At 35.1% G+C, this 10,041-nt stretch overlaps 1 protein-coding gene across 1 annotated transcript in view; it reads right to left on the bottom strand.

The window, feature by feature from the left end:
• Window positions 1-7,181, bottom strand: part of LOC109240052 (calcium permeable stress-gated cation channel 1-like) — a 12,201-nt gene extending 5,020 nt beyond the window's left edge. Inside the window, exons 1-8 of the mRNA XM_019406670.1 lie at window positions 6,985-7,181; window positions 6,001-6,321; window positions 5,171-5,317; window positions 4,573-4,708; window positions 3,644-3,745; window positions 2,886-3,005; window positions 2,681-2,761; window positions 1,975-2,315 (exon numbers count right to left, since the gene is read on the bottom strand). Coding sequence (XP_019262215.1) covers window positions 1,975-2,315; window positions 2,681-2,761; window positions 2,886-3,005; window positions 3,644-3,745; window positions 4,573-4,708; window positions 5,171-5,317; window positions 6,001-6,314 — 1,241 coding nt within the window. The 5' untranslated portion in view covers window positions 6,315-6,321; window positions 6,985-7,181. The remainder of the gene's footprint in view (window positions 1-1,974; window positions 2,316-2,680; window positions 2,762-2,885; window positions 3,006-3,643; window positions 3,746-4,572; window positions 4,709-5,170; window positions 5,318-6,000; window positions 6,322-6,984) is intronic.
• Between the last annotated feature and the right edge of the window lie 2,860 nt (window positions 7,182-10,041).

Raw genomic sequence — 10,041 nt, forward strand, 5'->3', positions numbered from 1 at the left:
GAGGGTTGCCACAAGTTCAACAATCATGCTTGAAACAAAGCAATAACTCAGCCAACAGAATTCTTTTGCATATTTACCACATAGAACGATGAGAAATAAGATAGAAGAGATCCATTTAGTAGACCATTTATGAATTATTGCTTCAATTCTGATCTATTCATGACATTTCAATCTTCATGCTAGGGTGGGCAACACCGCATGAGTAGTTTTAACAACAGCAGCAACATATTCAGAATAGTCCCACAAGTGGGGTCAGGGAGGGTAATATGTACGTAGACCTTACCCCTACCCTGTGAAGGTAGAGAGGCTGTTTCCGAAGACCCTCGGCTCAAGGACAAAATAAAATTGAGCAGTATCAACAAGCAGTAACAACAGTGGTATAGTAAAATAACTGAAGCGAAAGAAATAACAGGTAGACACATAACTCAACAAAAAAAAAATGCAAGTGTAATACTACTGCCATGAGAATGGCAAAGAAATACACTCAACTACCCCCTAATCTTCTACCCTAATCATCAACCTCCACATCCTCCTGTCAAGGGTCATGTCCTCCGTAAGCTGAAGTCGCGCCATGTCCTACCAAATCACCTCACCCCAATACTTCTTAGGCCTACCTCTACCTCTCCTCATGCCCACGACGGCCAATCTCTCACACCTCCTCACAAGGGCATCTGCGTCTCTCCTCTTCACATGCCCGTACCATCTCAACCTCCCTTCTCGCATCTTGTCCTCTACGGGGCCACTCCCGCCTTGTCCCGAATAACTTCATTCCTAATCATATCTCTTCTAGTGTGCCCGCACATCCATCTTAGCATCATCATCTCGGCTACTTTCATCTTTCGGACATGAGAGTTCTTAACTGGCCGACACTCTGCCCCATATAACATAGTCGATCTAACCACCACTTTGTAGAATTTACCTTTAAGTCTAGGCGGCACATTCTTATCACACAAAACACCGGATGCGAGCCTCCATGCCAACCATCCCGCTCCAATACGATGTGTGATATCCTTGTCAATCTCCCCATTCCCTTGAACTACAGACCCCAGATATTCGAAACTACCTTTCTTGGGGAGGACTTGGTTGTCAAGCGTCACAACTACGTCGGCCTCATGATTCTCGTCACTAATCTTGCACTCCAAGTATTCTGTTTTGGTCCTGCTCAACTTGAAACCCTTGACTCCAGTGTCTGTCTCCAAACCTCCGGCCTCGCTTAACACCGCCTCACGTCTCGTCAATCAGAACAATATCGTCTGCAAATAACATACACCATGACACTTTCCCTTGAATGTGACGCGTAAGTGCATCCAATGTCAAGGCAAATAAAAATGGGCTTAAAGCGGATCCCTACTGCAACCCCATTAGAACTGGGAAGTGTTCCGAGTCTCCACCCACCATCCTCACCCGGGTCCTGCAAATAACATACACAGGAGCAGTTTTTGTTTTTCAAAATTTGTGGGGTCAGCAGTATGGACGATCAAAGCTCAAATGAATCGTCAATATATCATCTCCTCTGTTAAGTCGTTCTCCCAACAAATATTCTCTCTAGAAAGGAAATGTCATTTAGCACATAAGTTGCAGGACTTCTGTCAAGCAACTCTTGTGTGAATAATGGCCTATCAACAGAACTGGTTAAGACTCCATTTTCATGAAAAGTAAACAATACTCTCTTAAATGTACAAAAGGATATATGCACTATTAAGCATGATCATCCGACCTTCATATTTGATCATGTTAGGCGAATTCCTATGCATCATTATGAAGCACACATTAAGATACCAGAGCATTTAATTTTCTTCAATATTAGATACCGGACCATTTGTTTCGCTATCAAACTAATTTTACCACCATTTTGAGAAACTCATACAAATATATGAACAAAAATATCATAGCACTTGAATAAGTAGGAGATAGAGCAAATATCGAAAATGAGAGATAGTGGATCGGAATAAGACTATAATGTGGCATACTCACATGTCAATGATAACTTTTAGGAATGGCGCTACTTTCCTGATCCCCTCAATAGTTGCAAGTGTTTGGACAAATGTGATGGGAATCATGAAGAAGAATGTCAGGAAAAAGAAAGCAACACCGATTATGAGCCTCCTAATTGTTAAAGACACATAGGGAATCGCCAGGTTTCTCCAATATACATCACGCGGCTCTGGAGCCCATTCAGTTAACCACAAAGTCGGATTTCTTGACTGCTGAGTTTGAGCACAAACAGCAGCACCCCACCGTGTTTTAAACGAGACAAACGCCGCCGGCATGATAGATTTTGGGTCATTTTTAACCCGCTCTCTCTCTTCAGCTATCTGCATGTAAAGCAAGAAATTAAGACATAGGTAAAACTAAAGTTAATCTATAGTAATAGCAATAAAACCAAAAAGGTGACAAGCTCAAAATATACGTGATTAAACTACAGGGCTTTTTCTTTTTTCTTTTCAATTAACAGAAAGGCATGGATGCCTGAAAGCACAGAATTTTCTAAAAGCTTCCAGTCTGAATTTAAGAAAATTCTTATTATTTCTAACCAAATAAAAGCATTTGGTACCCATGGACCATGCAATGTCAAAAGTAGTTGATAGAGGACTATAGAAGACACTTTCACGAGTGGTTGGAGAAAGAAGTAGAGATCAATCAACATGACAGTTAGCAAAGCTTACTCAAGATTGGTTACCTCTTTCGATAGTCTTTCAACTTCAGCAGTCTGATAGTCGATCGCATCCACTTTATTTCCAAAAAGACCAAGAAAACCAGTCTGCAAGTTTGAGAAGGAATATAAAAATACAAGTTATGCTTGAGGTAGACAGAGAAATACTGGAGCATCATAGAATGTTTCAAGATATCCTGAAAGAGAAATAAATACTCCAAACTATACATACCTTCATTATGGGCCGATTTGATTGATTTCTAGAATACTTTAGTTGGTAATAGTCAAGCCAATTTTGCTTACTCTTCTTCTCCTTGACCAATTTTGCTAGTTTGTTGGCGTTGTAAACAACCTGCAGTACGACCCAACTAAATGAATAGAGATAAACAGTTTTTATTAAAATTTAAACTGCAATTAACAATTTGAAACAAATCATCCTATTAATTGTAAGATCTGGCATACAAGTGACTTCTCATGAAGAGAAGAGATAAAATACATTTATGACCATAACCAGAAAGCAAGAGGGTAACAAGCTTTCAGAACTTGACAAAAACTTGTGATACATTAATTTTCCAGAAGAGGTATATATCATTGTCTATAAGATAAAATCTCCATGTACAGAAAATCTTATAGAAAAGGTTAAATATCCAGTAATCACAAGATGCAGTACACAAGGTATAGAAAAATTTTCTTTGACATATTTCTTAGAGATGAAATCTCAAGATGGCAAATATCCAGTAATCACAAGATGCAGTACATGATTACCCAATATTCAAAAGGAGAGGAAAAATATGTACAGAGCAGACGCTTACAACTCAAAAGAATCTTAAGTCATTTTTTTAGAAAAAGAATAATACAACACAGTTCTGTTCGCAGCTAAGGTGAACTGACGTAAATGAGAGTGTTCACAAGACAATAAAAGCTAAATCTCTATCAACAATTTCACTCCTAAGTTGCATATATCATATACATGTACCGTCAAGTACAAACCTGGTGTGTGAGGTAATGATCTGTATGATTAACCAGGAAAAAGTGCTCGACACATTCACCAACTGATTCATGAGTGTCAGGTGGAACGTTTCTGACAAGGACCTGAGAACAATCAAATTTTAGCTCAATAAATGATGTAAAAAGATTTTCTGTCAGACAGTGCTCACGATTGCAATAGGAAGTTGTTATCGCGACTATCTAGTAAAACTGGACGAAAGACATTAGCAAGTGTAGCATATCAATAATGAGAATCACGATCATTTCGGAGATGTTCCTGAAGAGAGCGAGTCAGAACCATTGTGTCAAGAGATATAAGAGTATTCCTACAACTAGTTGATACAAAGAAAAAAGAATTGCACAAGTAAAACCCATGCAGGTATACTCACTGAACTCTACCGCTGAATAATTTACCACATGCATCAACTTTCTTCTGGTCAAGGAATTGACCAACAGTTAAGAAGAAATCTATTTATGACTAGAACTTGAAAATTAGAGTCTCTTTAATCAAGCCCATCATATCAATAACATGAATATTATAAGGACCAATTCAGAAAACAGACCACAACTTTAAAAATCCTTTGTGGAACCAAATATTAGAAGAGAAGATTTACGAGGCAAAGAAAAATAGGTTCGCCTTTGTAAAGTCAATTCATAAATTTCAGAAGATCGTCGCCACATATTTAGGCAATTCAAACAAACTACACATATCATGAATGTAAAAATATTTAAACTTTCAGTTCTTGTATTTTGAACAGTTAAGATTTTAAAAAAGAAAAACTAGCCATTACAATTCTATCTATGCATCAATTGTTATATTTATAAGTTTCCATGTAAGAAAGATTATATATTCTAGTCTTTGAACACTAGATCAGAATGGAAACTTGTAAATAGTTAATACAGAAGAATTTCAGAGTTTCAGTTTCACATACTGTAAATTGATCAGGACGACGTTTTTCAGACGCAAGAAACAGCAACCTCATAGCTGCAACTTTTGCATACTCCCTTTGTAAGACATAGCATGTCCAAACTGTAATGGCATAGGCCATAATGATATGAGTCCAAAACCTGAAAACATCCAACATTCAAGACAAGTCATTGAAGGAAGCAGTCTATATAGCTGCGAAAGATAAAGCAACCAGAAACATATTGCGACATACAGAAAACAAGTAACAACGAAGAATAGGTTTAACGCATTTTTAATTAGAAGTATGGACTCCAACCCACACAAGAAGTGAACCTCCTTTATTTTTATTTTTTTTGATAAGTCATATGAATTGTTCGTCATAATGTTCATGACGTATGATAAGTTTACTGACCCAAGAATGGGCAACAACTTCTTGGAATCATAAGAATAGCCTTATAAGACAAATACAAAATGTGCATTTTTCAAAGTGTAGACATAGAAGGCTACAGGTTTAGAACCTAGGACCAAAAATATGCTGTATCATATGAGTAGGTAAGAGAATAAGAACTTGGTAATGATGAGTCTATTTAATCAAACACTTAAAAAAGAAAAAAGTGTCTAACCTTTGTGATCCGAGTGGAACATTTGAAATGGAGAGCTTATCAACGTCACTGTAAGTAAACCCGGACTTTCTAAGAGTGCTATTTGTCCAATGAACAGGTACTAGTACAGTAAAAGCAAGCAATGTAATAGGAACAAAAATTTTCAGCCTGCAAATCAGAAGCCATAATTGACATCAGATATCAGTTCCTCAGTGTAACGGAAAATTCCAGCAAAGGAAATACTCTTTGCAGTAGAAAAGGAAAGAGCTGGATAGTATAGATTATAAATGATTAAACAAATCCTGCATTGTAGACGTTTTTTTTTCCTTTCAAAACTGAAACTCATAAGGCCATCTTTCATAAGAAAGGAGAAAGAGAAAGAAATCAATACATTTGCCTCATCTCCCACTCTCCTCCTCATCACTTTTCCAAGTAAAAGAAGAAGAGATTATTGCAAATATGTGCCTTGCTCTACAGTCTTTCTTTAACAAGATTTACGCAAGAGATATAGTGATGACCACATAGAAAAGGTTAATCGAGACACTACATCTGTATTTCTCCTTTTTCTTTGCCTTTAAGATAATCATATTAAAGGTCCGTGTTGAATGTGATCAACTAGTACATGGATTTACATTCAAGTCATTTCCAATAAGTTTCATTTGAAAAAGAAAAAAAGCTATAGTTCGTTCTATTAAGGTAAAATGAATTCAGTGCTTCCCTTTTAAAGCATGATGCATCTCTTCCCACTACTATTGAAAGAGGAACTAAAAGTCACTAAACACGTACTACTTGATATTGCAACAACAAGATATATATTGAAACAAATCGTATAACTAATTACAAAGCCATACCCTAGCAAGTAGATCCGTAAATAAACAGCAGAGTCCAGTCCTGCATGGTCAATGAGCTCAAGTTCAGGCATTTTCAGTGCATCCGGCACCCAGTTCAGAAACCTTATATATGCCCTCCAATCCAAATTAACAATTTTTTTGACAAATGCACCGGACTGCGTCGCACTATTTCTCAAACCCTTAAGATACCATTTTGGGAAGTACACTCTGTCGTTGAGTGGTTGGAGCCGCAGAATTGCAAATGCCAAAAGGAAGATAAATGCTGAGAGAATATTTATAGCTGCAGAAACTCCTATATCTCCCAGTGTTGCCATCTTCTACCTGTAAACAAAAGATATTAAGTCTCGTGCTTGGATGATCAAATGATTCAAATTTCTCTCAATCCTATATAATCGGGGTCGGTTATCTATATTGAATAATTCTTTATCCATTTGCTCTAAATTTCTATGTGAGCTTAGGCCTTACATGGACTACAACAGAACTCTGAAAATGTAGACTATAAACGAATGTACAATTGTATATTACAGACCAGATAGTTGATAAAAGATCAGCGACAATAGCACTTACCATCTGCTTTTTACACATTTATGCATGACTAATTTATCGTTTACAAATTCATGAATTGAAAAAAAAAATACAATGGGAAATAGTTGAATAAGCTTCTCATTTATTTTTGGATAAACTAGTAATGATAAAAGAAAAAGACAATAGATTATAGCCCCGCAGAGATGCATATATAAGCACTGGTGCATACACATATATTAAGAAATTAATTGATTAGGATTAGGGAAGCACAAAAAGTGAAATACTGACAAAGTTCATCGAACTAAACAACCAAATTTAAAAAAATAGGAGACAAATGTTGTGATAACCCATTATTAGATCATGCAGAAACACTTAAAATACAAAAATACGAAACCTATTTCATACAGTCATGAGAACTGAAATGCATGAAACGAAAGAAAAATATAGATTGTGAGAAACCTTTTCGAATTACAGAGCTGAAGCTGCTTCTGCGTACGGAATTTTAAAACCAGCAATGAAAAATACTAAAATAGAAGAGAAAAGCCAAAGCTGATGGTGCAATGACACAGAGAAAGCAACAGTTGCCTATCGGAGAGTGTAGGGATTACTTCATAACTCAATGAAAGCTACGAACATTCCTGAAATTAATTCTTCCTTCCTTCCTTTAACTTAACCGCAAGCCAAATACGTTTATATTATATTCAATAATCCCACAAATATGTTACTGTAAGTTTTCTTCTACTGTTGATTCCTTTTTTCCTTTCCAAAATGTAAAGTGCGTGTTCAATAAGTTGTGAGATTCGCCATCCTCCTTTGGATGTCAAAAAAGGCCACGTCGGTAGTTAATACTAAAAATCTCGCTTTATACCCATTAAGTCTAAAGTATTTACCTTTAAATATTCAAACCTAAACTATTTACTTTTTCTACCTATGCAACCAAGACTATTTACCCGGCCCACAACTATTTGCCTTAGCATTTGACGTACACAATGTTAAATCATCTGACTTCATTTTTGCAAGCTTACTTGGTAGTCGACTTAAATGGATCTACTTCTCCTTTACCAGATCGATCTTCATTAAGAGGGCCAACCAAGCTATTGCACTACCTCTTGTTCTTATGATTTTTATGTGTGTATGAAGACCCACCATTGTTGAGCTTGAAGCTCTAGAATTTGAAATTTTATTTTGAAGATTTATTGTTTGATTCGATGTGGGTGCTATAAAATATTGCTTATAGTATCTTCGAGTAAGCTTCCAAGATCTAAAGCTTTATGTGTATTTGAATATCCACCATTGTTGGGCTTGAAGCTCCATTTTATTTTTGAAGATTTCTTGTTTGATTCAAAGTGGGTGCTATTAAATATTGCTTATAGTACCTTCTGGAAGTTCATACTGAAATTTGATAGCATTTGGAGCTGATTTGAGGTGATTGAGATCGAAATTTTGAGCTGAAAATCGAAAAAGAACACAGCTACCCAATAGTATACCGCTACGGTAAATAATATGCTGTAGGAGTATATAGCTATACTGCAACATTATACTATTATAGTTTATAACTGCAATGGTATATTGTAATAATCGAAGAACACAGTTACCTAATAGTATACCGCTACAGTATACAATATACTATAGGAGTATATAGTGATACTGCAACAGTATACTATTATAGTGTACAATATATTGTTATAGTATACCGTAATCATATGCAATATACTGTAACAGTATGCTGTAATAGTATGCAATATACTATAATAGTATACTTATTACTCGTAAATTCACTTGCCTTTTCCTTTTTAATTTGCTTTAAGCTTTTACCCAGCGTAAGGGGTAAATTGAAAATGCAAAAAAATAATTATAGTACGCTATATAATGTAACGGTATACTCTTACAATTAGATCCTTTTAGAAATTTTTGAAATTTTTATTGACAACTGATATTATTTCAGTTTAATAATTGAATTAATTTTTTTTTAACTCTTTGCATACAATTGTATACCCTGTTGGTATAGCTATATACTATACTGGTATCATATGTTAGTTAATATTTTTTGGTTGTATTAGCTACATTTAATTGGTACACAATTTGATTTTTCTTTAGTAATAGTATAAAAAAATAATAATAAAAATAGTAAATAAAATTAGATTATGAAGAGAAAAAAAATATAAAAAATGAAGTTAAATGAAATTAGAAAAGGAATAAAGAAAAAAATAAGAAGAAAACGAGAAAAAAGAAAAGGAGAAAAGAAAAAAAAAAGAAAAAGAAAAAGAAAAGAAAAGAAAAGAAGCATAGAAATAAAAAAGAATTGGAGAATAAAGAAAAAATTCCCCACAAAAACTACTATGGGTAGGAAATGTAATTAGTTTATGGGTAAAAAAATAAATGGGTAGACAAGAATAAATAATTTTATTTTTTTGCATAACTGTGTCATTTTCCCTAGTTAATAAGGACCTTATCGCAACGGTTACTTCTCTGCCCCGACCCGTTACTTCTATATTAGGTAATTTCTTCTTAAGTTTTGGTTATACATACTAACCAGAGCTGTCAATATGAGCCGGGCCGGGCCGGGTTAGTTCAGCCGAGCCCAGTCCATGTGGGCTTTACTAATTGACGCATTGGGCTGGGATAGCCCACCATTTTGATGGGCTTATAAGGGTCAGCCCACACCAGCAGCCCATTATTTTTAAAATATAGTTTTATATTTTTTTTAAATTCTAACCTTAAAAAGGATAAATATTTAAAAGTTAAAAAATATCTTATTAGAAAAATTTCGCAAAACTTTTTATACTTTTCCAATATATCACAATAAATACTAAAAAAGTAAAAGACAAGACTATATTTCATTCACTCAAAGTCAAAACTCAAAACAAACTATTCAAGAGAACGTCCATGACGCTTATGGGATATATAACACATCATCTTCATCAAACACATTTGAATCTGCTTGTAACAAGGTTGTCTTAACATCTTCACTTTCGTCTATATCTACAATTCAAATGCAACATTAATTAGTTAATATTAAGAATAATTAAATTTTAAAAACTAATAATATTCAAATTCACATAAAAAAGAATAATACTAGTTTGAGTTTGGGAAAAATTGTGCAGCCAATTTCGAGTAGTAACAAGTGTTTTGACATTTTTATGATGGATGCAACTTTTGTACTTTGTCAGAACACGCCTACCAATGCTAAATGTTGATTCTGATGCTACAGTGGTAATAGAAATACTAAGTAAATCACGCACCATCACTAAAAGATCTGGATATTTTCTAGAATGGTCCTTCCAATACATGACAACATCCATCTCTTGTAACTTCTCAAGATCAAGCTTTGGTTCCTCTAAATAAAGATCCAATCTGACTTTTCTTCGCTAGAGGCAATATACTTTTTATATTATATATATTTTAATAAAATATTTTTATGGCCCACGGGCCAGCCCAGCCCAGCCTCAGTCAAGCCTCACCGGCCAGGGGCTTACTCGGGTCGTGCTTAAAAGCCTCGTTTTTAAATGGGCTCCA

This window comes from Nicotiana attenuata, unplaced genomic scaffold (genome assembly GCF_001879085.1).
Source record: "Nicotiana attenuata strain UT unplaced genomic scaffold, NIATTr2, whole genome shotgun sequence".
Taxonomy (NCBI): Eukaryota; Viridiplantae; Streptophyta; class Magnoliopsida; order Solanales; family Solanaceae; genus Nicotiana; species Nicotiana attenuata.